This window comes from Camelus bactrianus, chromosome 7 (assembly GCF_048773025.1).
Source record: "Camelus bactrianus isolate YW-2024 breed Bactrian camel chromosome 7, ASM4877302v1, whole genome shotgun sequence".
NCBI lineage: Eukaryota > Metazoa > Chordata > Mammalia > Artiodactyla > Camelidae > Camelus > Camelus bactrianus.
Genome location: NC_133545.1, coordinates 83,804,626 through 83,831,352, shown reverse-complemented (window position 1 = coordinate 83,831,352; position 26,727 = coordinate 83,804,626). Strand labels below are relative to the sequence as shown.

General features: G+C 45.1%; 1 protein-coding gene, 1 long non-coding RNA gene and 2 other non-coding genes across 5 annotated transcripts; 2 read left to right on the top strand and 2 right to left on the bottom strand.

Moving 5' to 3' along the window:
* Positions 1-3,791: 3,791 nt before the first annotated feature.
* LOC141578198 (uncharacterized) lies at positions 3,792-8,969 on the top strand. The gene is made up of 2 exons (XR_012508310.1): positions 3,792-5,982; positions 6,046-8,969. It is a non-coding gene; the product is annotated as an uncharacterized LOC141578198 (long non-coding RNA).
* TRNAA-UGC (transfer RNA alanine (anticodon UGC)) lies at positions 6,693-6,765 on the top strand. The gene has a single exon. It is a non-coding gene; the product is annotated as a tRNA-Ala (tRNA).
* A 608-nt stretch (positions 8,970-9,577) lies between the features above and the next one.
* On the bottom strand, positions 9,578-9,650 carry TRNAA-AGC (transfer RNA alanine (anticodon AGC)). Its single transcript has one exon. It is a non-coding gene; the product is annotated as a tRNA-Ala (tRNA).
* Positions 9,651-13,400: 3,750 nt separating this feature from the next.
* On the bottom strand, positions 13,401-16,826 carry PPIA (peptidylprolyl isomerase A). 2 transcript variants are annotated; one of them, XM_045506474.2, is made up of 6 exons: positions 16,675-16,813; positions 15,030-15,096; positions 14,549-14,579; positions 14,377-14,465; positions 14,003-14,175; positions 13,401-13,559 (listed from the first exon to the last, which is right to left on the bottom strand). In XM_045506474.2, exons 4-6 carry the CDS (start codon positions 14,383-14,385, stop codon positions 13,427-13,429), a joined length of 315 nt encoding a protein of 104 aa, XP_045362430.1. In that variant the 5' UTR covers positions 14,386-14,465; positions 14,549-14,579; positions 15,030-15,096; positions 16,675-16,813; the 3' UTR covers positions 13,401-13,426. The 2 variants fall into 2 exon arrangements, with proteins under 2 accessions (XP_045362430.1, XP_010967845.1); XM_010969543.3 differs by lacking the exon at positions 15,030-15,096 and having other exon boundaries at positions 16,675-16,826.
* Positions 16,827-26,727: the final 9,901 nt, after the last annotated feature.

The following is a 26,727-nucleotide window of genomic DNA, read 5'->3' as shown; positions in this document are numbered from 1 at the left end:
ACCTGCTCCTCATTGTGAGTCCTGTATTCCTGGATGTTTCCTGTTCTTTGGAACCTTCAGGCGCTTCCTCGGTAAATGTGGATTGTTTGGAGAGTTAGGGATTCCAGAGATTCACCTAGTCTGGATGTACTTTTGAAAACAAGACTGTTTCTTTTTAAACTTTTTTGTAGTTAAGACATTTTGCTATTTGAATTGTATTCTTTTGTTAACCTAAAACAATAAAACAGCCAAATATTTTTTTTTTACCAGCAAAACAGGTTTATTCAGGAGAGCAAAGAATTGCATCTTGGGACATGCAAGTCCAATAAAGCAGAGGAGAGGAAACTTTTAAAACAGACAAAGAGAAATTGGGAGGGGCTCTTATAAACAAAAAGTGCATCGGAGGAAGCTGGGAATTTGCAGTGTAGCAGCTTTTCACTGGCTGAGTTGTGATGGTCTCTCATAGGCTGAGCTGTTGCCAGGCAAGGAGAAAATCTTCCTTCCTCCTGTGGATGGTAATAAAATAGTGTCACTTCCTGCCAAAGATGCAAAGTATGCCTCTTCCCATTGGGGTCTGTGTTGACCACCAGGTATGTGCGTGAGAACTCGGTGTGTGGCCTCCTGACTCCATTTGAATGAGGTTTCCCATTGCAGGCACACCTCAGAAATAACGTGGGCTTGCTTCCAGACCACCGGAATGAAATATAACAGTAAAGCAAGTCACACAAACTTTTTGGTTTCCCAGTGCATATAAAAGTCATGGTTACACTGTACTATAGTCTATTAAGTGTGCAACAGCATCACGTCTAAAAAAAACAATGTACACACCTTAATTACAAACCCCTTTATTGCTAATAAATGCTAACTATCATCTGAGCCTTCAGCAACTCATGGAAGTATCATCAAAGATCACTGAGGGGGAGGGTGCAGCTCAAGCGGTAGAGCGCATGCTTAGCACGCACCAGGTCCTGGGTTCAATCCCCAGTACCTCCATTAAAAACAAATGAATAAATAAATAAACCTAATTACCTTCCCCCTAAAAAAGTTTTTAAAAAATTCTTGATGATCAGATGGGATTAGGGTTGGCCACTAATGGTGGTTCCCAAACTATTTATTCTAAAATGGTTCATTACCTGGATGGGAAGGCCACAAAACATTTTCTTTAAAAATCTATCACTTGCTAGGTGGGGAGGTGAGGAGGGTATAGCTCAGGGGTAGAGTGCGTGCTCAGCATGCACAAGGTCCCGTGTTCAATCCCCAGCACCTCCATTAAAATAAATAAATAAGCCTAATCACCTCCCCTCAAAAAACCAACCAACCAACCCCTGTCACTTGCCTTAGGTGGCATTATCTCATTTAATCTCCTGAATAAGTCTGGGAAATAAATACCAGCCTTAGAGACAGGCAAAGAAATTCAGATTCAGATATCAGTAGCTGACTCCAGCTGGTGGCACAGATGGAATCTGAACCCAGATCAGTCTGACTGCCAGTTAATTCCGGGCTCTGTCAGTGCAAAGGGCACCAGGGTGTGCGAGAGAGTCTGCCGTCAGCCTGTGGTGTGCTGCGGCATTTTTACGCATCATTCTGGTTTGCTTGAAGCTTCATATAGAAAATGTGATTAACACAGGTCTGGAAGTAACTATAAAGCTCTCACTCTGTCTCATATGTAGAGCCAGGTGCCCTCATGCCCTTAGATGACTTTGTGCCTGTTTCTCTTGTAGGATGCGGAGTTCATGTAACGTGTACACATGAGACATACACATCCTTCTGGGTGGACGGCGCAGGGCTCCCTGGAGACAGTGAAGCTGAAAACCAGGGTGCTGGGTGTTCAGCTGACTGTGCTGCACGGGAAGCGCCCGGTCCAGACCCCAGCCAGCCTGCAAGTACCTCCCGTCCCCCAGGATGGTAGCGGGGCCCCCGCTCCCTGGAAATCACTCACAGATTCTGAAGGCGCCACAGCGGGTGGATGTGCATTTAGCAGCGTGACCCCACATGACAGTCTTTATCCTCGAGAAAGGCTGCTTCCCTGCTTCCCGCACGTGCCCCAAATGAGCTGCTTTTTTCTCCCCATTTTCTATCAGCAGCATCACTGCCTCAATTCTCGGCCCGCTTTTTCTCCCTCTGCTCGTTTTCCCACCAGACTGACTACAGCCACCGAATTTCTCGAATTTTTCCTGAATCCAGTTTCAAATACTCTCCCTAGAGTGTATTCATTACCATGTCACACTGTCCAGTGCACACATCCTGCTTTTCAGTGCTGACAATTCTTCCTCAGAATTATTCAGATCCTTCCCTGTGCCATCATGGTCACCTCCTAAGCAGGCTTTCCGTTTTAACCCATTCTACACACCACTGTCAGAGCAAAGTCCCTAAAATACGTCCCCTGTAGTGTGTCAAACCCGGCCCCCGTGTTTCCCAGAGCCCCCAGTGACAGTCTCATCCAGGAAGAGGCGGCTTTGTGTCCCCTGCCCCGACTCAGGCTGGGTCAGCGAACACCGCTGAAGCTTCTTCCTTTACTGGATCCTCTGCCAACAAATGCAGCTTTTCTCCATCAGCAGGTGTGATTTCCTTTCCCTCTCTGGTTCTTTGATGTATTGAAAGCCTGCTCGATGCCACAGCAGCGGGCTTATCAGTGATGCAGAGGCGGCTGCTGTCTGTCTGTCCCTCTGGGGAAGCTCAGAGCCTAAGCGCAGGGATGGGAGGTGGGCGCCCAGGAGGTTCCCAGCGGAGGCTGAGAGCTGCGCAAGAGGGGGCGCCCGGGAGGGGCGCTGTTCCGCCCCACCGTCCAGATTTTCTAAGGTAACATCTATTAAGAATTTTTTTAAGTTGTTCAAAAGATTTTTAAAAGGGGGCAGTTTGAAGTGTTCAAAAGCGTGCAAATACAAACACCTTAGAGTTCAAGGGAGAGCTTCCCCGAGAGGCTGGATTGTGCCCGGAAATTCTCCCCATTGGGGGGGGGGGGCGGGGAGTGGATGGGGGGGAAGATAGGGGAGCCCCCCACCGAACTGTTAGGAGATGAGGAAAATTGCCTCTCCGGGAGTGGTAGGTAGTAAAGACTGACTGAAAGGGAGAGTCAAGCCAAAGGGGAAGGAACTCGTAAACTTGCCTCCTCAACCTCCGGCCCCACGGTGTTCCCACAGTGACCCTGACTGGGGAAGATGGTCGGAGAGGATGGAGAGGAGCCTGGTGGTCACACGGAGAACGAGGTGAAAGGGGAGAGAGCTTAGGTCCGACAGTTCAAAAACAAAGGTAGCCAGATCTGGAATGTGATGCGGGTACGTCCTGATAGACACATCATATTCTACGCCGGCTCAGCCAAGGAGAAAGGGCCCCTAGGAAGGGCCTCTTGAAGGCAGCATGTTGGAACCATTTTCCCAAACCAAGAGCGTGGCCACCAGAGTGGTCATGGCTTTGGGAAGATCTTCGGCTCTGAAACCGTGGCTCAGGGGGAGGTCCCCAGAGTCAAGGCATAGTCTAGAAGGCTGCTCCCAGAATGAAAGGGAGTCATTTAAAATTCACAAGTTGTGGTGGAAGGTATAACTCAAGTGGCAGAGCACGTGCTTAGCATGTACAATGTCCTGGGTTCAATCCCCAGAACCTCCTCTAAAAAGAAATAAACCTAATTACCTCCCCCCTCCCCAAAATAGAAGAAAAAAAAAGAAAATTCACAAGTTGTTGGAACAAAGCCCAGTTAGTTCCTATTTTTCCTATACCTCATCCTTTCTTTGGGCTGAAGAGAAGAAAATAAAATTTCCTGTTTCTCCCGCCCAGCCTGAAATAGACATTCACATTTATCCACCTTTCTACAAGGTCATTGATCTGTCCTCCACAGGGTCATCAAGATGTCCTTTATAAGGCCATTGATCTGTCCTTCTATAAGGTCACTGATCCTCCCTTCTACAAGATCACTGAGATGTGCTTTTACCAGATCATCGATCCCTCCCTCTCCAAGGTCACTGATCCATTCCTGGTGCTCAGGCTCCCTCCCTGAGCCAGAGACTGTGGAAAAACCGCTCCCTGCTCCAGGCACAAAGATGTGATGGATAAAACCATCATGGAACTAATCTAACAACAACAACAACAAAAAGACACAAATGAACTCATTTACAAAACAGAAACAGACTCAGACATAAAGAACAAGCTTATGGTTACCGGAGGGGAGAGAGGAGGTTGAAGGAAATATTGGGAGTTTGGGATTAGCGGATACAAACTACTATATAGAAAATAGATAAATGACAAGGTCACACTGTTTAGCCCAGGGAACTAGATTGAGTGCCTTGTAATAGCTTATAACGAAAATGAATATGCACTTGACCTTACTGCATTGATCTTAGTGAAGCGATTGAAAATGAATATGAAAAGGAATATACATAAATACGTAACTGAACCGCTGTGCTGTACACCAGAAACTAACACAACATTGTAAACTGACTATACTTTAATAAAAACAAATGAACAAAAAAGACGGAACAATCGATCGCCGGGGTAAGAAAAGGGAAAGCCTCAGAGTAAGTGGTACAAAGGAACCACAGCCAGAGGGGTCGGTGGGAACAGAGCGGGAGGCTTACTGGGCAGCTGAGCGGGGAACTGACGGAGACTGAAGGCTGGCGGTGGACACACAAGCCCACTGAAGAAGGGGCAGCTTCAGCCCTTGTTGTCTTATCCGAGTAATGACCGAATGACCTCACTTAGGGTGAGTGGTTCTACTTCCAAGGGGGCTCTTACATACGAACAAATAAAAACACATATTAAAATATGCTGTCAAAATAAGGGGGACTGCCTTAATTTCATGATCCAGATTGCAAATGTTGGATAAGAGAGGTTAACCTATGTTCCCACTCATTTTTTTAAAAGACTAAATTAAAAAAAAAATGTATCCAGGTGAGCAAGTTTTGAAAGAAAGGTAAAAGTCAGGTCCTTTCCCACAATCCCTCTGTGGCCAGTAATTAGGTTCTTGTTTGTTGCAGAAAGAATTCAGACGAGAATTTAAGAAAGTAAAATGGGGGATTTATTAAGGGATGGATAGGACACTCCCAAGGGGAGAGCGGGCAGGCTCCGGTGAGCAGCTGCCTGAGGTATTTTTTGGCAAGTTGGTTACATAGGCTGTAAAAATGAGTGGGCAGAATATTCACCGGTGAGTGAAGGGTTGGGGGCCATATTCCCTGATTTTCATTCCAACTCCACCTTCCTGAAGGGAGGATTTTTGTCCTTATTTGGTCTGGATCAGAGGGTCATGCCTTCAGTGCATGATGGGTACTTCTAATCCGCAAGGCCAATTTTACTGAAATGAGGGCATAACGAGCAAAAGGGTACATTCGGACCCTGGAGATGCCTGCTTTTCCCCACCTTTTTGTGTCACCCACAGGCCACTTGTCACCCTAAAATGTGTGACCCCTTATCAGCCCAGAGGTTCCTGCTTTTCTTTCTCTGCGCAGGAACCCCTGTTGTTTACATGATGTGTGGTTTCCTGCTTTTGGCCCATGCCCCTCCTTTCTGCCCAGTTCCTGCCATTTGGCCCGGGTGCCCCTTTCTTTGCTCATATCTAGCTATCTGCCTGCTCTAACACTCTGAGCACAGTCTGATCAGCACCCCTCCCAGCCTTGCCTGGAATGGCCCTTTCTGGAGGCTGACCTGGGCCCAGCACTCCTGGCTGTGTTTTCATGGGAAGCTGGTTCCTGAGCCTTGGGCTGGTGTAGCATCAAGACCCTGTGTGGAGGGAGGGTATAGCTCAGATGGTAAAGTGCATGCTTAGCATACACAAGGTTCTGAGTTCAATCCCCAGTACCTCCTCTGAAAATAAGTAAACCTAATTACCTCCCCCAAAAAATTAAGGAGAAAAAAAGACCCTTAGCAGCTTTCACAGCTCTAGTTGTGGGTTTTCCTGCAGTCAGGATTTTCTGCTATTTATTAACCTCAACAAGTGGCCGGCGGTAAGCTAAGGTTCAGGAATGGGTCTCCCTCACAGCCTGTGTCTTTGCACCACCAGGGATACCGCCTCCGCAGGTTCAGGAATGGGTCTCCCTCACAGCCTGTGTCTTTGCACCACCAGGGATACCGCCTCCGCAGCAAGTGTGCAATGTCGAGGGCCCAACTCACATCTGAAATGTTCCAGCAGTGGGAAGGGTAGAGCTCAGTGGTAGAGTGCCTGCTTAGCATGCATGAGGTCACGGGTTCAACCCCCAGGACCGCCATTAAAATAAATTAATAAATAAACCTAATTACCTCCCCCCTCCAAATCTTCAAAAAAAATTAAATAAAAATAAAATGTTTCATCAGAGGGAAAGCATTATATGCTGGAGCCCTTTGCAGGGGGAGCACATATTTGGATGGTGTCCAACAAGCAGCAGCCCAGGGGTGGGAGAAAGAATAAAGTCCTCCTCGATTTCTCCTCCCCTCTTCCACGTCACAGCGCATCTGCCTTTTCTCAGAGTTTTGTTCCTTTCTTGCCATATACACATTCCTCACCAATTCCCTCCCCTCTCCCTTCCTTTTGTGGAAAAAGTGTGGGGGCCCAGGTGCCAGGCACTCTAGTAGGTAGGTAGTCGGCATATAAAGACAAAAGTTAAATTCCTGGCAGCCACTGGCTGCCCGTGAACGAGTAACTATGAAATAATGTGCAGATGCTTTAAGAGCACAGACTGTAACAAATGCTGTGGGAACACAGAGGATGGAGCAGTGAATTTTGCCTCCATCAAGAAAGTCAAGGAAGCTGGGGAGGGTATAGCTCAGAGGTAGAGCACATGCTTTGCATGCATGAGGTCCTGGGTTCAATCCCCAGTCCCTCCACTTAAATAAATAAACAACATAATTACATCCTCCCTCCTCAAAATAAGAAAAATAAATAAATAACCTAATTACCTCCCCCAACAAAACATTTAAAAAAAAAAAAGAAAAAGTCAAGAAAGGCACTACCTATATGTGAAGACTTCTTTGCTGCGTCAGGTGGCTTAACAACTCCAGATAAAAACCTTGAGGGAGGAGAGAAAAATATTTGCCCTGTTTGGAAAGGGAGACAATAGATTGTTAAATATGCAAGTGAGGAAAAAGGAAAAAAAAAAAGTAAATATCCACGTGTACTTTAAACATGGAAACAGTGACTGAAAACAGGCAGCGCCAGAGGAAGCAGATACTATAATTATACCCCTTTCACAGATAAGGAAACAGAGGGTCACTGTAAATCACGGGCCCAAGTTTCCCCAGGTGGCAGTGGTAGACGTGACTCAAATCCGGTGTGACCAGAGCTCATTCCAGAGTGGAGAATGGGCTGGAGGCAGGGAGACAACCCCAAGGGTCCTGAACCAGGCCGGGGAAATGACCGTGTCCCAAAAACCAGGCCCCTTAGTGTCCGATTGAGCCAAGGGGCTCTCAAACATTTCCATCTTGTATCTGCAGACCCAGCCCGTGCTGGGGCTTGACTGGTCGTAGCTAAGGTCAGAGGGCCAACTTTAGGATGAACAGTAAGATGGATCAACCTGAAATTTTTATATCATTGTTGGAACATCCGCATCACCTCCAGGGTCTACAACTTTTGGAAGTTTTGCCTAAAGTACTGTTTGCCGAAAGGACTTCTTTAAAAATACCAAAACCCAGGAAACTGAGTGTGCTGCTGAACGAACAATGGTCATGTTCTCCACAGCAAATTAGAGGCTGTAAGATTTCAAGCAGGCTGCAAAAATACAGTCCCAGCTTCCCATTCACAGGATGGCCCTTGGCCACTGGGCTCCCTGGGCTGGTGGATCTTGCTCTAGGACAGAGGGTCCTAGCTGCAGGTTGTGTAAAATCACCTACTAGGGCGCCGCTGGCATAAAAAGAAAAAAAGAAAGAAAGAAAAAAAAAAAAAACAGAACAGAAAGTATTGCAGTACAGTGCGTTTAAGAAGAGTATTGTTTCATCATATCTGTTTCAGTTATATGTACAGGTGAACCAGGCCACAGTGGAAAATGTGTTTCCTTCTGGGGCTTATTACAGTTTAAAAACCTATTGCCTGGTTCATAAACACCTTTCTGTTCCCTCCTGCATTTACCAAGAATCAATCCTATTTCTTCCCAGATCCGCTTATGGAAGTCATAACTATTTTAAGCATGTAATTCAGCTGGTAATTATGTAAAATCTATTATGAATTAAGTGTGAAAAGGGTTGTTTCTATGAAAAGTAGGTTTAGGAAGAGTAGACTAACACAAATTCTCTTATAAGAAATGAGTTGCCGCCAATTATTTGAGAAATGGGAAGCAAAACTACAATGAGGTGTCACCTCACGCTGGTCAGAATGGCCATCATTAAAAAGTCTGCAAATGATAAATGTTGGAGAGGCTGTGGTAAAAAAGGAACACTCCTACACTGTTGGTAGGAATGTGAATTGGTGCAGCCACTATAGAGAACAGTATGGAGGTTCCTTAAAAATCTAATATAGAGTTACCATATGATCCAGCAATCTCACTCCTAGGCATATATCCTGAGAAAATTCTAATTCAAAAAGATACATGCACCCCAATGTTCATAGCAGCACTGTTTACAATAGCCAAGACATGGAAGCAACCTAACTGTCCACTGATAGATGATTGGATAAAGAAATTATACACACACATATATATACAATGGAATACTACTCAGTCATAAAAAGGAATGAAATAATGTCATTGGCAGCAATATGGATGGATCTAGAGATGATCATACTAAGTGAAGTTAAGTCAGACAAAGACAAATATCCTCTTATATGTGGAATCTAAAAAAAGTGACACAAAGGATCTTATTTACAAAACAGAAAGAGACTCAGATATAGAAAACAAATTCATGGTTACCAGGAGGGGAAGTCGGGAGGGAGGGATAAATTGGGAGTTTGGGATTGGCAGATACCAACTAATACGTACAGAATAGATAAACAACAAGGTCCTACTGTATAGCACAAGGAACTATAGTCAATGACTTGTAGTAACCTGCAATGAAAAAGAATACGAAAAAAGTGTGTGTGTATATATTCATATATATACATATATACATGTATATATATATATATATATATAATAAAACTGAATCACTATGCTGTACACCAGAAACTGACACAATACTGTAAATCAACCACACTTCAATAAAAAATAAATGAGTTAAAAGATCTGGTAGAAGGTAGTTAGATTGATTCCACATTATGAAAGACAACCCAGACACCAAGGAGATATGGCCTTAAAACAAAACAGTAGCCCAATCTAAGTCTTTTTTAAGGAAAAATAATATGTTTAAGATATATATGTGTCAGAATTATTTTTAACCAATACTTTTCAGTTCATTGCCTTCAAGCCTGACTGCCAGGAGAGACTTCTGCTGTATAAATGGGCCCAAAATCGCCCCTCTGCAAACAGACATCTGATTGAAAGGTTGACCAACATGCACAAGAAGTAAATGAATAAAAAGTATGTCTTTACCTACATATTCAGGAATGATTCCCAGCTTTTGTTTTGGAAAACTGCCTGATAATTAATGTAATGATGAGTTCAAAAGCCTAATGTTTTTTCAGCAGTATCTTTCTTTGCTTTTTTTTTTTTTTAATTTTGGGGGGAGGTAATTAGATTTATTTACTTATTTACTTCATTTATTCTTTTTTTAATGGAGGTACTGGGGATTGAACCCAGGACCTCGTGCGTGCTAAGCACGTGCTCTACCACTGAGCTATACCCTCCCCCCAGCAGTATCTTTCTTACACTGAGCATTTTGAAGTGAGCCAAATGCAGCCGACCCTCAGTATCCATGGGGGATTGGTACCAGGACACCCTCGGATACCCAAATCTGCAGGATGCTTAAGTCCTTCATATAAAATGGTGTAGCATCTGCATATAACATTTGAACATCCTCCCATATACTTTAACTCATCTCTAGACTACTTATAGTTACCTAATATAATGTATATGCTATGTAAATAGTTGCCAGTGTACGGCAAATTCAAGTTTTGCTTTTTGAAACTTTCTGGAATTTTTGTCTGCCAATATTTTTTTTTTCTGGGGGTGTTAATTAGGTCTATTTATTTATTTTTAGAGGAGGTACTGGGGATTGAACCCAGTAAGCATGCACTCTACCACTTGAGCTATACACATCTTCCACCAATATTTTTGCTCCACAGTTGGTTGAGTCTGTGAATGCAGAACCCAGGGATGCAGAGGACCAACTGTACTATCGATGCATGTTAGAATGTATGTTCTTGGAATTTTAAATACTTACTACAGGCAAAAGGAATGTGTGATGACGGTGAATCCTCTCTGTCCGTGGCCCTTCACCTCTCCACCTTGAAGCGCCCACTGGGAAGCATTTCCCTCCATCCTCCCAAGAGTATTCTGGGAAAATACAAGCACAAAGATACACTTAATTCTGCTTTTTACAAAAACTGCAGCATATGCTATATTGCGTTCTACTGCTCTTTGCTTTTTTTCATCTAGAAGTCTAGCTGAGGCTATTTTGGAAACGCACCACTTTGTTCTTTTAACAGCTGTATCTTGTCTCATTATGTCAGTGATTTTTAGCCAGAAGGCACTTCAGAAATGTGTCAGCCTCTGACAGTGGACAGGGGTGATGCTGGACATCTTGTAATGCATGAGAATGCCCCATTGACTTCCAAACGTCTGTCCAGATGTTCATGTACGTGAAGAACTCACTTATAATTATCTAAATCTAAACTCTATTTTACATATTAACGCAGAGGGTTCGGTTTTGGTTGTTGACATTTGTAATTATCCCTGGCACTTCCCAGGCCTCCAGCTGCTGTGTAATAGAAGGGAAGCATCAACTTCTTTGCTGAGAACTTTGTCGATGGTTGTTCATTTCTGAAATTCACATCACGTTGCCCATGATATTGAAGACACCGAAAATGTACCTGTGTGCAGTTAATGGGGTGCACTCTGACCCCCTCACTGTGTCCTGTGAGTGATCGTGTGGACCTAAGCATTTAGACTGAAACACGTTACTTCATTAACAATGATTTCCTTTCTTTTCTCCTTTATTGTTAGACATTACTGATTTTTTAATATATTTGTAAGAAAGTTACATCTGTGAGTCAGGAATAGTAAAAGAATATTGTTACAACATTGTAAAATGACTATAACTCAATAAAAAATGTAAAAAAAAAGAATATTGTTATCTAAGGGGACACTGGATCTGAAAGGCTACTATAAATTAATGTTACTGCAATTTATTTAAATAGTCCTCTATGATGGATAGACAGAATTTCTAGTTTTTCAATGGTATTTATTGGCTTTAGTTCCATAAAATTGCATTCGTTCAGAGCCATTGATTCATACAAAGGAAGGAAAACTTAAACACGGACTAGAACTAGGCATTTCAGAATTCAAGGTCATAAAGATGACAATCGTATTTCCTCATGCATTTAAAAAGTAATCCTGCCATTAACACAGCTGTACTAATTTTCAATACTACTATGCTGACCCAAGCCCCAATCCCTCACATTGGACGATGCAGCCACCTCCAGCCAGAGTCCAACCTGCCCCACAGTCTACCCTCAATGTTGTAGACTGATCATTTAAAATGTAAGGCAAATACTGTTTCTTCTCTGCTCAAAGATCTGTAATAAACAAGATTATACTGTATAGCACAGGGAAATACATACAAGCTCTTACGGTAGCTCACAGTGAAAAAGAATGTGACAATGAATACATGTCCACGTATAACTGAAAAATCGTGCTCTACACTGGAAATTGACACATTGTAAACTGACTATAACTCAGTAAAAAAAAAAGTTTTTAATCTGCAGATATATAGACCTTATTTGGATCCAAATTAAAATAAACCATTGGGGGAAAAAACCCACTTACCAGACAGGTGAAAAAATTTTAAAGTGGAGAGTTAATATTATTACGGCATCATTTTCGATAGTGGTATTTTGGTTATGTTGAAAATGCAAATTCGTATCTTTGAGACTAACTATAAAATAAAATATTTGTGGATATGTCTGGAATTTGCTTCAAAACAGTTCAGTTGAAGAACAGGAAACTGACTGGGGAGGGGGAAAGAAACATGATTGGGTGCAAGACAGTAAAAATATAAAAGCAATTTTTTTTCAAGTACCTGTTTTGCAAGAGCCAAGTAGAACCGTTAATGAAAAAGTGAGTACCAACTGGAAAATTACCAATGAAAAACTGAGTTTGTAAAAGAAAGCATATGTGTATCTGGGTTAAAACAGTGAGTTGTATGCTTTTATCTATTTTTTTTTTCTCTCCCAAAACTCAGTTAAAATAATGCAATAATGTGACAAGGAAAGGCTCAAAGGCTGCTTGGAATCATGTCAGAGACAGGTCAGCTTAGAGGGGCTTGTACTAGGCAAATTTGGGATGATTTGAGCACCCAAAACGAGCACACTTGCTTGCTAACACGAACAAAAACCCGTGAGTCCCTTAAGTGGTCAAGATCCTCTCACACCATCAGGTCAGGTGTCTGCTGGGACGACCAACTAGAAGCCCGACAGGGCCAGCTAGATGGAGTACACTGCAGTTCAGGGGTATTTTAGCTCACCGCCTCCATCAACCATCCCGACAGGTTTCCCTCAGCCTATACAGCTAAAACCTGTCACCACATAGATTTTAAAGGAAACCAAGTTTATGAAGGTACAGGCCATACTGGGACCAGAGGTTATGGCTCAGGCTGATCAGGTGTGCACTACGCAGAGACTGCAAATACTCAAATGACCAAGAGGCCCTCTGGTTAAGGCAGAGCCATACGCCCTCTGCAGGGACACTGCACAGTACCAGGTCTGCCTTTCTTTACCACTCAATCTTGTACTCTGCACCTACATTCTCAAACTGATGACATATCCCAAGAACATGGTCCAAAGACCCTCCTGTAGAGACTAAAGCTTGACGTATTTCCTTCAAGGACTGCCACCACAGAATAGGTTCAAATTAAACTCTTAAAATTAGCCATGATTTCCAATTTGCTACAGGAATTTTGATAGGATACCCCTGAACATAACACCAAAGTGAGAATTTTCCAGTCACTCTTCAAGAGGTACTAGCCCAAACCAGTCAACCTTGTAGTTCTAGCTTTTTCCCCTGCAGCTGTTTACATCTTCAATATTCATTCCGCTCTGTTTGCTTTGGGAAAAACTCAATCAGCAGCATTTAATTTCTAGGTCAAAGAAAAATAAAAACAACTCAAAACTTAGCCAATACTGCTTTCCTACGTAACCTGCTGTTGCTTAAAGTGAAACCTACATCAATACCCTAACCCAAACAAGGACAGACAATTTTTGTTTAGTTTTTATTTCATAATCATAAACTTAACTTTGCAATCCAGCTAAACTTGGAGGGGGGTAAGGAAAATATGGAACCCCGAAAACTGCAGTGAGAGCACAAAGATTATATAGGATATTTCGAGCAGGTGGGGGTGAAGGGATGCTCTCCTGAGCTACAGAAGGAATGGTCTGGTGGTTAAGATAAAACACAAGTCAAATTTATTATATTTGTCCACAGTCAGCAATGGTGATCTTCTTGCTGGTCTTGCCATTCCTGGACCCAAAGCGCTCCATGGCTTCCACAACATTCATGCCTTCCTTCACCTTGCCGAAGACCACATGCTTGCCATCCAACCTGGCAACAGAGTAATCGTTACTACCTGTGACCAGAGATAAATAAGCAATGCGCACCACGCGTTAACATAACAAGTGCTCCACAAATCAATATAGCACACGCCCAAGAGAACACCAGAAGGCTGGTTTATCCAGCCTTTAGCACTAGCTAATGGTGACTAGTTAATCTACGACAGTACCACAGACTAAAGCCAGCCCCAAAGAGGTGGTGTAAGGTTTTTTCAATCACCATTAAGAACCCTAACTTTAGAATGGACCCCTAGAAGAGAGCCAACAAATCACATGCTAACTAGACAAAAGTAACATTCTTAAAACCACTCAGCTAGGTGTTATTTTGCTATTACAGTATCTTGCTTTTGATACTAAATTGGTAGTTATTCTTGCCCTTCCTCTAAGAACTGGAAATACCAGGGAAAGGCCGCCCTTTCTACGTTCCCCTCTTACCACTCAGTCTTGGCAGTGCAGATGAAAAACTGGGAACCGTTTGTATTGGGGCCAGCATTTGCCATGGACAAGATGCCAGGACCTGTATGCTTCAGGATGAAATTCTCATCATCGAATTTCTCCCCATAGATGGACTTGCCACCAGTGCCGTTGTGGCGTGTGAAGTCACCACCCTGTGAACATTATAGAGAAACCTGTCACTTGGCAACCCAACTGGAAAAACACACCAAGTCTGCAGGGTTTCAACTTTAAAACTCAAATTTAAACTAACAAGAAGGGTTAAGTGGAACCAAAATGACAGGTCTTATATGCACACCCTACAATATTCTGGCTCAATCCCAAACCAAGAGAACCGAAGTCAGTAAGTTTCATACCTGGCACATAAATCCTGGAATTATTCTGTGAAAGCAGGAACCTTTATAACCAAATCCTTTCTCCCCAGTGCTCAGAGCACGAAAGTTTTCTGTTAAAATAAAGTATATATGAATATGGACACAATAGGTAAAATCAGAACACCTTTGTTAAACAAACAAACAAAAAACTAACCTGCTGTCTTTGGAACCTTGTCTGCGAACAGCTGTAAGAGAAAATGACAGTTAATTAGCAACATCTGCTTACATATTTTGTTGCTTAGTACTCTTCCCTTTAGGGGCTTCTGAATCATAAGTTCATTTTCTCACTAGAAGAGAATGCTGCTTCAGTAATTACTTTGAATCCCAAATAAGAACTGCTCCTGACAGCCTTAAGCTCCTGTGGGGTTCAGTTAGGCAACATGAGACCCAAAGACATGCCAAAAATCCAGAACCAGCAATGACTCAAATAGTGTGAGGCTTCTAAAAACTGACTTAAGAGTTTTATGAGTATCACACCTACTTCTAAACAGATATATGGCTTCTCAAATGTACATCACCTCCCCCAACTTTCAGCCTGAACCTAAGGACAAGATTATCGGGAACAGCAAGTACTCCTGCCTGACCAGGGGGCAAATAGCTGTAATTTTAGTCACTGGTAATGAAAATGCTACTACCTCCAATCTGTTAACATAGCTTTATGGATTGGATGAGCAGTCACTTCTTGGTTTCCAGGTCCCTTACCTAGTAGTGGGGTAAAAAAATAAAGATTGGTTTCTAGTACAACTGCTTTGAACCTTTCCTGCATACATAAAACATTTTGACTAAAAAGCTTAAATACCATAGAAAAAAACACAAGCCCTTTCACAAAGACAGCTTTCTTTTTAAGTATTTTATCAACTATTCCAGACATCTGTGACCAAATCGTCTGTTCAAATCCCTGGATGTTTCTTAGGAAGATCTTGTTATTTAGCTGCTTTTCGGGAGGTAACACATACGGTCTCTCACGGTTTAATGTTTCTCAAACCTTTGCACTCCTTTCAAGTCGCTACATTTCCTCTTTAGATCTTCACTAAAGTGAAAAGCTCTTACTGGCAGTTCCACCTCCATTCTCACCAAGGGACATGCCAGAGCTCCTATCTCATTTCCATTAAGCCCTCTGGCTAACCTGAGACAAGGTACAAAGCACTAGGCTCGGCCAAGTTTCCACGTGGGCCCTTATCAATTATTAGCTCTGACTACAAGCTAAGAGTGGGGCATGGGTTGAATTGGCTGTAGTATTTCCCCCAACAAGGGTTTAGATGTCTACTATGTGCCTCCAACGTGGACAGAGTAACAAGACAGGAAACCCCGCTGCCCTCATGATCTGCATGGGAGGGGGGAGAGTATCTATTCTTGGAATAAGATCCTAAAGCCTAATCACTGGTAGCTTTTTGCGAAGTAGTTGAAGAGGATAAAACCACTTAGGGCTACACCCCAACCCACCATGCTGTTAAGCAATCGCATTGACTGTTTTAGGAGCACACCAAGTTTTTCAGCTATCCCGCTATCATCACAAACTGATCAGTAAGTACTCATGCCCAGAACGGTTAAAAAGCCACCTCGATCGGGCAAGGCCTGCCGCGTTGCCAGTCCTGACTAGCCCATTCTGCGCGGGGACGCCGGGAGGGGCCGGGGCGCCTCCCACCCGCCGTCACCGCAGCGGAAGGCGGGCCTCGGCGCTAGAGGAGGGCAGGCCGCCTGCACATTTCCGCTCGGGTGGGGGCGGGGAGGGGTGCCTACGGCCTATTTCTACACAAATCTCACGATTTTCAAACGCCTAGGGAAACTCTCCCGCCCGTCGTCCCTGTACCCTTCTAACACAACCCTAACCTAGCGGGCGGTTCTCCCGAGTCAGGAAAGCGCTGGCTACCACCACCCGCCCTGGCGCGCCTCGGGGCGGGAAAGGCAGCGGTCAGGTGCGGCTGCAGCGTCGGCGCGAAGAGTGAGACTGCCGAGCCCTCGAGGGCGGCCCCGGGAGGGTGGCGGCAGCCTGGGACCGGCGCCCGCCTTCCGTTTGGGGCGTTGCCGATCCTCGGGGTCCCGCGGTCCGTGAGGCGGCCAACGGCTCGCGGCCCGAGCACGTGCGCGCCCGGAAGGGCGTGGCCGCCCCTCCCCCGCCCACCCCGCCTTTGTCTGCCGGCCGCCCCCGGCCTCCCAAAATGGCCCCTCGTCAGGAAATGGCGCCGCGCCGCCCGCGTTCCTCAAGCGGGACGCCCGCACCCAGCCCCTCGGCCGCCTCCCCAGCTCGGACCCACCCGGCGCGCCACCGCCCGCCCCAACCTCAAAGGAGACGCGGCCCAAGGGCTCGCCGTCTACAGCGATGTCGAAGAACACGGTGGGGTTGACCATGGCTGGGCACTGCGGGATGATCCGGGGCGGAGGCGGCGGCGTCTGCAAGGCAGCACTAGCCCCACCGCCCGCCTCTTTTATAGCCTGTCAAGGCCACGCCTACGGCCGGTCGCGCGCCTCAGCTCTGGCCAATCGTGGCTACTGATTAGTCGGAGTGATGGTGTGACTGGCCTATGGGTGGAGATGGTGCCGGAGAGGCGGGACAGAAGACGCGCGTGCGTGCTGGCGGATGCAGGAAGGTTCCCGCCCGCGGGCTCCGACTCCGCTCTGCGGCGTGGGCTTGGGCGCTGGCGAGGGAATGGGGACCGGGACCCGGCATGAAGCCTGCCTGTGGGCCAAATGGGCCTGTGGGAGCTCGAGGGAGTCCAAGGGGGACGCACCCGCCTGGCCCTGCGCCCAGAACGTCTCCCCATTGCTCAGAGGGGGCAACTGAGGCTATCGCAGGCCTCAAGGTCGCGCGGCCCGCCAAGGTCGCTCGGGGTCCAGAGCCCGCGCCGCTCTGGGAGGCCAGGTGGCCTTGGGCATCACCGTTGTCTCACTGCAGATGAGGATGAGGCTCAGCCGTCGCCCTCCCCCCGCCCCAAGTCTGAGAGGTTATGAAATGCTTCCAAAATGCCCTACTTTCCGAAAATATCTTGCACACTCTGCTTGAATTTTCTCCAGGAGTAAGACATGAGAACAAGAGCCTACCAGACTCTTACCTATAAAGACACATTGCGCACTAATGCGTTCTTTTTAAGTCTTTTAAAATCTCTGCCCACCACCCCCACTCCCTCTTTCAAAGGCAAAATTGAGCTCTGATCTGGGCGAAAGACAAAGCAACAATTTAAAAGTGAACTCCCTTAGGCAAAGATATTAGTAATACTTTTATTACTAGTACTAAAAGCACTTCCTTGATTCTGGTCTTCTGTTCAGAAAACCTCAAAAAGAGAGTTTATATATCCTCTGACATTGAGTTGCAATATTCAGAATGTTATTTAATATCTCTAAAATTCAATTTCTTCATCTGCAAAACCAAGATGGGTTTGTGAGAAGGAAATGAGAATTATGACAGATGAAACCCAGTGTCTGGCATCTTGCCATGGTTATTAATAATGGCTTCATGAACCTACACGTGCTGGAAATTTAGAGTGTAGTTTTGTTCTCACAGCCACTCCATAATCCCCACTTACAGATGTGGAAAGTAAGCATCGTGGGTGGTAAATAGCTTGCTCAGCGTAACCAGCTTTTGAGTGTTAGCAAAGCCAGAACTGGAAACTACATTTTTTCGCTCATTCCACAAGACCTGGTGCTCTGTGACCTTGAGGAGGCTGCATGTCCTCATCTGACACTGGAAAAAGGACCCGAGGCCCTCAGACATAAACTCCCTCAACTTGTCTCTCCTCCACTCTGCAGTTAGGAACCCCTCCTAAGAAGGAAATGAATGCATAATAAAAGCATCACTTATATATGTGGAATCTTAAAAAAAAAAAAAAAAAAAAGGACAAACGAACTTATTTATAAAACAGAAACAGACTAACAGACATAGAAAAGAGACTATGGTTACCTAGTGGGGGAAGGTGGGAAGGGATAAATTGGGAGTTTGAGATTTGCAGATACTAACTACTATATATAAAACAGATAAACAACAAGTTTTTACTGTAGAGCACAAGGAACTATTTTCAATATCTTGTAGTAGCCTATAATGAAAAAGAATATAAAAAATATATATCTTTATATATGTCTGACTGAAATACTATGTTGTGCACCAGAAATTGACACAATATTGTAAACTGACTACACTTCAATTAAAAATAATTTTTTAAAAAATCATTTAAGACTTCCCTCACATTATTGTTTCAAGTCCTGCTTTCTCTTCACCAGCAACATTGTCACAACTAGGTCTTCTCAATTCACAGGTTCATAAGATACAGGGGTATCTTATGCACACTCAAGAAAATAAACGTGCATGTGTTTTGTTTGTTAAAGGGGGAGCCAGTGTTGTGGGGAGCCTTTATTAGCATTATCTGTTGAACTGGACTTCCTCACTGAGTATAACTGCAGCAGGCGCAGAACCTCAGGAATGTGGGGCTGTCCATGCCTTATTTGGATAATTCAGACCAAAAGCAAATTCACCAGTGCCCTGATCTGGCTAGCTGAAGGTGTTCTATACCAGCAAGCACAACTCTGTAACTTTGTTCATGTAGCATATTATAAACACATCCTTATCTCCAGAATGTCTGTATGCAAGAGAGAATATGACAGGAAAAAAAAAATCAGGTTATTCAAAATGATAAAAACAGATCACTTCGGAAGAGGGTAACTTGTCTCATGTGTGCCTTTTGCCCACCTAGATTTTTCTGAGACTTCTCCGCCCAGGAACCCAGCTTTCCCCAAGCCACATGTCCCCTGACCCTGCGTCAGCCACCACCTCCTGCTCCTGCGGCTTCCTTGATGGACTGGACTTTTCTCTCCCATTTCTCCAGCTCTGACATTTCCCCTTGAACTCTTTCACAGACTTCTCCTTTCAGAGTTACATGGGGTTTGGCTCTTGTTTTGGTCAACCTCATCCATTCTAGGTGGCTCAGATTCTCAGGTGACTTCTATGCGTGGTTTTTTTTTTTTTTTAATTTAATGACTTTTTTTGAGGGGGTGAGTAATTAGATTTACTTATTTATTTATTTTTAATGGAGGTGCTGGGGACTGAACCCAGGACCTCGAGCATGCTAAGCAAGTGCTCTACCACTGAGCTATAACCCCCTCTACCCAGTCAGGTAACTTCTAAACCAAACTCTAGCCCCAAGCTCACTCCAGAGCTCCAGACTGGTCCTGCCTGCCTGCTGGGTCTCTCCTCACGAATGAACGCCTCAGCCAGAGCTCTGCCACCCCCCCGCCCCAATCCCCCGGCCGCCTCTCCCTCCCCGCTTCCCCACTATAACAACTCCTGCTTGGCCTTTCCAAGCACCCTCCTAACTGGTTACCCGGTCCCCAGTTTTTCTTGGTACTTCCAGAATGGTCATTCTCAACATCGCCTGATTTTGCATCTCTCCCATGCTGTGACCTCCTGGTTATCCACAGTACCGCACCCAACAGCAGCCCCTTCGCAGTCTGGTCCCAGCTCGCCTCCAGTCTCCTGGCTGGCATATCTTCTGCCAAATTGAATTTCTCATTACCACCCCCACCCTGCACTTCCAGGACTCATCTTTGGCCTTGGCCTGTGCAGTGGCCTCCCCCTTCTCCACCAGCAAAGCTCAATCCTGTGGTCCCCATGGGAAGTCTTCCTTGGCTGTCCTAGAGACACTGGGTCCAGTTTGCAGAGGACACCCTGCCATATCAAAACTCAGGAAAAGTGTGTTGAATGGATGCATAAATGAGGTTAATGTGCATGTGCATGATGAAAGGGCCAACAAAATCCTGGCCTTGGAGTGTGTCTCCCCAGTGGGGGTTGTTAATTAATTCACACATGCTGCCCAGACCAGGTGACTCTGCACCCATTTGGCCCCTCACATGACTGTCCAGGTGATCTGGACGCTCACTTCAGCCCTGCCACACCATCTAGACGTCTCAGAGGATACCTGCAGGCACCCTCACTTCCTTCCCCAACCCATCCTCTCTCCTGTCCACCGACTATCCAGGCCCATCCTGCAAGTGGCCTGGCCCACCCCCCGAACCCCCACCCATTTCAGCGTCTCCTCCTCCTGCAGCTCTTCGGACAGCCTGGATCCTCCCCAACCACCAGTCCCAAAAGCACACATCCTTGTCCCCCTTCTCTTCACTTACTTACGAGAGTAGTCTACATTGCTGTGTCCTGCCGGGTCACTCCCTCCTCCACACATTCAGTTAGACTCCTGTCCCCACCCTCACCCCTAAGCTGCCCTAACCAAGGCCCCAGGAGAACCTCTCATTTACAAACTTCACAGACTCATTGGCTTCATGGCTGCGGGCATTTGACCCCATGGATGACACAATGTTCTCAGCTCTCAGCTGCCATAACCCACCCTACCGTTCAGAATGTGGTCGGCAGCACGCAGGGGAAAGCTCCATCAGCTGTGGCTCAGACGGGAATTTATTTATGCAACAGACAGCCAGGGCAGAGTGCCTCTCAGAGGTGCTCGGAGAATGAGCAGTGGTCAGAAGTCAGGAAAGCCCTGTGGAATGACCAAAATTCCAGTAGGATCACTTTCCCACCCCTTAGAGTTATGTGGGCCTGGGAAGTATATAAAGGAGTTCAGAATGCTGGTCAGATGCAGAGATGATCAGCTACGGACAGAAAAGACATTTATGTATCTGAGGATCCTATCAAATTTAAAGATGTTTGGAAGAGGGGTGGGAAGGGATAAATTGGGAGTTTGAGATTTGCAGATACTAACTACTATATATAAAATAGATAAATAGCAAATATTTCTTCTGTATAGCACAGGGAACTATATTCAATATCTTATAGTAACTTATAATGAAAAAGAATATGAAAACGAATATACATATGTGTATGAGTGAACTATTACGCTATATACTAGAAATTGACACATTGTAGAGTGAATGTTCTTCAATTAAAAAAAGAAAAAGATGTTTGGAAGAAGAAGCAAAAGCTATGTCCTATCAAGACGCCAGAGGTGCACCTTCCACCTGTAAGGGCTGGAGGCAGTGAGAGGAATGCAGACCATGTCCTGAGCAGGCCCAGGAGAAGGGAGGTCTCTGAGGCCGGCACACAGGGGTGGCCAAAAGGATCCTGTCTGTAGCCAGGCCAGTCTGGCCATGACTTACCCGAGTTAGGTGTTAAAACATGCAGTAGTTGTTTTTTCTTTTTTCTCTCTCTCTCTCTTTGACTTATGTATCCATTTTCTTTTTTTTTTTAACCACCTTTTAACAAGTGAATTTTGTGATATATAAGCTTTATTGAGATATAGTTTACATACCATGACATTCATTTGCTTTAAGCATACAATTCAGTGCTTTTTAGTAACTTCAGAACAGTGCAAATATCACCACAATCGAATTTTAGAACATTTCCTTCACCCAAAAAGGATCCTGGGCCCATTTTTAGTAACTACCTGTTCCTGCCCAATAACTGCTTTTAAAATTGTTCAGTTAAAAATTGATTTACACTTGTGGCTTCAAACTGAGATATTACAAAGTTTATGTAAGGCGTTTTAACATTTGAGAGAACTTTAGGCTCAGTTAAAAAGTTTATCAGAATTATTTAATGCTCAGGGAGGTTTTCTTTGTTAATTTGGACAATTAAGTATTTTACAAGGAAACCAAACGTATTACATCTATAAATGCAGTTTAAAGATTTGAAAATATTAAAAACAAAACAAAATAAAAAATTTTTTTAATGTTTGAAGATGTGTTAAAATAGTTCAGATCTGCTGTATTTATAAAGAGACTAGTATGATGTGTAAGCTGAAGAACTAGGTTTTAAAATAGCAGCTTAATAAAATTAAATATGAGTCATTAAAATATAACAAAATAACCCCAGAGCAGTCTTTCTACAGAAAAAAGCTGCAGGGCTCCAATCCTCAAGGCAGGGCCCCCAGGGGACTTTGCTCTTCCCGTCTGTCCTTAGGCTGGTCACTTCCCGGCTCTGAGTGGTGCCACCACCTCCCCTCCCCTTCCCTCCCCTCCCGCATCCCCCAAGTTCAAGTTCAAGATGGTCTGATTGCCGCAAAAACTAAAGAAGGGGGAGAAGAGGAAGAAGGCAGAAGGCGCGGGAGTGACGCCACCCCAGTCCTGTTTGCAAAGCTTTCTCGGGAGCCCCGCCCAGTGGCTTCCACCCTTGGCTGCAGGAATCCAGGAAGATGAGTATTTTGATCTGGGCACGTTGCCACCCAAGCCACCCGGCTCCTGTTAGTAAGGAGGAAGGCAAGATGGATGCTCTCGGAAGACAGCAGGCAGCATCCACCGCGCCAGCTATTGCTGACCCAGCAGAAAAGGGGTGGACTGGGAGGGACTGGGAGCTCTCAGCCCTTAGAAAAGCTGCACATCAGAGCACAGGTAGAGCCTCACCTCATCCTAGCCCAGGGAGGGCCACTACACCTCAGAAATGCTGGATCTGATGGCAGGGGTGGGTACATCTGCTCAATGGAGCCCAGGTCATCCCAGATCTCCCCAGATCACCCCAGATCACAGGAGTCTGGGAAAGGTAGTGTGTGGTGATTTCACATATTCCCCACTCATAAGCTTGGCAATTTCCCTAACACAGAAAGAGGCACAGTAACCCAAAAGGGGGAAATGAGGTCTAAGCTAGTTAATTCAGGATTCTAGAGAGTATTGGGTGCCATGATTAAGATCATTATTTAATTCTCACAGCAGTCCTTTGAAGTAGATACAATTATTATTTCTATTTTTCAAAAGAAGAGACAGAAGCTCAGCGAGGTCAAGTAACTTCCCCAGGGTCACAAGCTGCTGAGAAGCAGAACCAGGGTTGATTCCCCTTCTACCTGGCTCTGGGTGCTGCGCTCATCACCACTATGCTGCATCCTGAAATTTAAAAAAAAATTATGGTAAAATAGATCTAACATAAATTTTACCATTTTAACCATTAAGTGTACAGTTCATAGGCATTCAGTACATTACTATTATTGGCCAGCCATCACCACCATCCAATTCCAGAACTTTCTCATCTTCCCAAACCCAAACTCTGTCCCCCTTAAACACTAACTCCTCATCCCCTACCCTCAGCCCCTGACGCTCACCATTCCGATTTCTGTCTCTCTAAATTTGCTTATTCTAGCAGCATCCTATAAGTGGGGTCGTACAGTGGTGGTTTGTCCCTTTGTGACTGGTTCATTGCACTCAGCATAATGTCCTCAAGATCCATTTATGTTAGTACGTGCCAGCATTTCCTTCCTTTCTGTAGCTGAATGATATTCCATTGTTTAGCCACTCTTCTGTCAATGAACACTTGGGTTGCTTCCATCTTTTGGCTATTGTAAATAATGCTGCTATTTGAATCTTTTTTTTTTTTCAGTCTTTTTGGGTATATACCGAAAAGCGGGATTGCTGAATCAGATGGTAATACTGTTTAATTTTTTGAGGAACTGCCACCCTGTTTTCCCAGCAGCTGCACCATTTTACATTCCTATCACCCATGCACAAGGGCTCCAATTTCTCCACATCCTCACCCACACATGTTATTTTCTGTTTGTTTGTTTGTATAATGGCCATCCTAATGGATGCAGTGGCATATCATTGCGGTTTTGGCTTACATTTCCCTAATGATTAGTGATGCTGAGCATCTTTTCTTGTGCTTTTGGCTCTTTGTATGTCTTCTTTGGAGAAACATCTCTTCAAGTCTTACCCATTTTTAGTTGGCTTTTTGTTGTTGACTTTTATTCTGGATATTAATCCTTTATTAGATAAATGATTTGCAAATATGTTCTCCCATTCTGTGGGTTGCCTTTTTATTCTGTTGATGGTGTCCTGATTTTTTTTTTTTTAAAGAGTGCACAGGTTGCATCCATTGGCTGGATCTCATGTTTGGCTGCATATTAACTCCCTCTCGTTTCAATGTGTGTATGCGTCCTACCACCAAGGGAAGGTCAGCATCACCCACAAAGCCCAGTTCTCCAAGTTCCTGGGGTGATTTTGGCAAAGTCCTCATGGTGATCTTCCTGGCCTCTTCCTCTGATGCCAAAGGCAGAACTACGGCAGGTGAAGACAGAACCAGGAGGGTAAACTGAGACGAGACAATTCAGTCCTCTGCCCAGAAGCAGCTACATCTATTTGCAGAGCCCAGAGCAAAATGAAATGTGGGGACCTTTGTTCAAAAATTGTCAAGGATTCCAGGGCAGAAACAGCAGAACATTAAACCAAGTGCAGGGCCCTTCTGAGCTTGGGGTCCTGTGTGGCTTCGTGGGTCATGTGCCCCTAATGCTGGCCCTGCCACTGCCTTTGGTGACCAACTGTCAATCCCTGGGAACCCTGGACACAGGGGACTTTACACACATTCCCTGACTCTGTTCCAAGAGCCATCACCAAGTGCTCATGAGGAAAATTGGAGGCTGGTGCAGGAGGTGGAAAAATCTACCTGAGGCTCTGAAGAAGGACCTGAAGTCCTAACAGACCTTCCAAGGACAGGAGGGTCCTTGCAGTAAGCCCAGTAGTGACTCTCTGCCCCTGCGGAGACCATAAGTAAGTCCCAGCCCTGAGGCCCAGGCTCCTGGGGGCTCCCGGAGCCTGAGGGCTGACATGCCAGGCCTCACACCATGAACCACTGGGGATGTGGTGGGAGATCGAGTCCTCCCAAAGGACAGGCACATGGGGCCTCTGTGTCCTGAGAGCAGGGGGCATTGAGAGAAACACTACTGGTTCCCAGGCCACGCCGATTGCCAGGCCGCAGCCATCTCCCACGAGGAGGTCGAAGAGCAGAGTGAGGTCGCCCACTGAGGTGGAGGGGCACAGGGCCTGCTGCAACAGACCCTCACATGCTCAGAAGCCAAACCCGCTAAAGGAACTTCTGATCCTGCCGCCTGTAGTGAAGTGAATCTAATGCAGCAACAAAGTCCAGACTCAGCTCACCCACGGGCCAGACGGGCTGCGCCCAGCACCGACAGCCGGCACAGGAAGAAGCGTGCATTTCCTGGGCGTCCGACTGTTTCCTTCAGCCTCAGCTATTCTTTGCACACAGTGCCTGGCATTCAGTAACAACTCTCTCCTGCCTGACTGCCTTGGAACTGGGGCATCGCCTTTTCCTTGACTTCAGACTGGAACTCACACCATTAGTTTCCTTAGGTCTCCATTCTGCTGACTCACCCCCACAGATCTTGGGGCTCGTCAGCCTCCATAACCATGTGAGCTAATTCCTCATCACAAACAGACAGATAAATATATCCCTATTGGTGCTGTTTCTCTAGAGAATGCTAATACAGACGCCCTTAAAAACAAGGTAGTGTGGCCCATCGTCCACAGAGGCAACAGTCAATAGAACCAGACCCAGAGATGGCCTGCATCATGAGGCAGACACCGTAACCACAGTAAATACATAACAGGATGTAGTGCAATGGGTGAATGCATTCACAGGCACATGAACAGGTGGGATTTTCAACCGAGAGAGAGAGAGAGAAATAAAAAAGAAGAGCCAGATGGAAATGCGTCAAAGGAAAATAAGAGGAAAATATGATATCAGAGATGAAGTCTTCTTTTCTGGGTTTATAGCAGATTGGACCCAGCGGAGGAAAGAATCGGTGAATTTGAAGACAGGTGTTACGGACTGAACGCTTGTGCCCCACGTCAGCCCCAAATTCATATGTTGAAGCCTTATCCCCCCAGGGTAAGCCTATTGGTGTGACTCTATTCGGAGGGGTCTCTAAAGAAGTAATTAAGGTTACATGGGGTCATGAAGGTGGGGCCCTGCTCTAACAGGACTAGTGTACTTGTAAGAAGAGGTACCAAAGAGCTCACTCTCTCTCCATCACTCCACGCACACACACCAAGGACAGGCCGTCTGAGTGAGAAGGAAGCCATCTGCAAGCCAGGAAAAGAGTTCTCACCAGAAACCACATCAGTTGGCACCTTCATTGTAGATTTCCAGCCTCCAGAACTGTGAGAAATTAAATGTTTGTTGTTAAAACAGCCCAACTTGTGTATTTTGTTATGGAAGCCCAAGTAGACCAGGACAACAGGTGAAGAGAAATGATCCAATCTGAAATACGAAGTTAAGAAAGAATGAGAAAAATAAAACAACAGACGGAGCATTCAAGATCTGAGACCACCAAACCACCTGGCATATGTAATTGGAGTCCCAGAAGGACAAGAGTGAGAGCATGGGGAAGAAGTAAAATTTAAATAGATAATGGTCAAGAAAACTTTCTAAAACCGAGGAAAGATATCAACTGATCCAAGAAGCTTAGAAATCCCCAAACAATTTAAAATGAACAAACAGAAAAACAAAATTAAAAAAAATCTATACTTAAGCACATCATGGTCCAACTGCTGGATACTAAAGACTCTTGAAAGTAATGAGAGACTAAAAGACAAAATGGGAAGAAACCTTAAGAAATTGCT

Excerpts from the sequence above, each read along its gene's own strand:
- PPIA (XM_010969543.3), bottom strand. The coding sequence starts at position 16,743 with ATGGTCAACCCCACCGTGTTCTTCGACATCGCTGTAGACGGCGAGCCC. Across the intron at positions 14,176-14,376 it reads TTCCAGGATTTATGTGCCAG|GGTGGTGACTTCACACGCCA; the intron begins GTATGAAACTTA and ends TAATGTTCACAG. Across the intron at positions 13,560-14,002 it reads TGCACTGCCAAGACTGAGTG|GTTGGATGGCAAGCATGTGG; the intron begins GTAAGAGGGGAA and ends CTCTGTTGCCAG.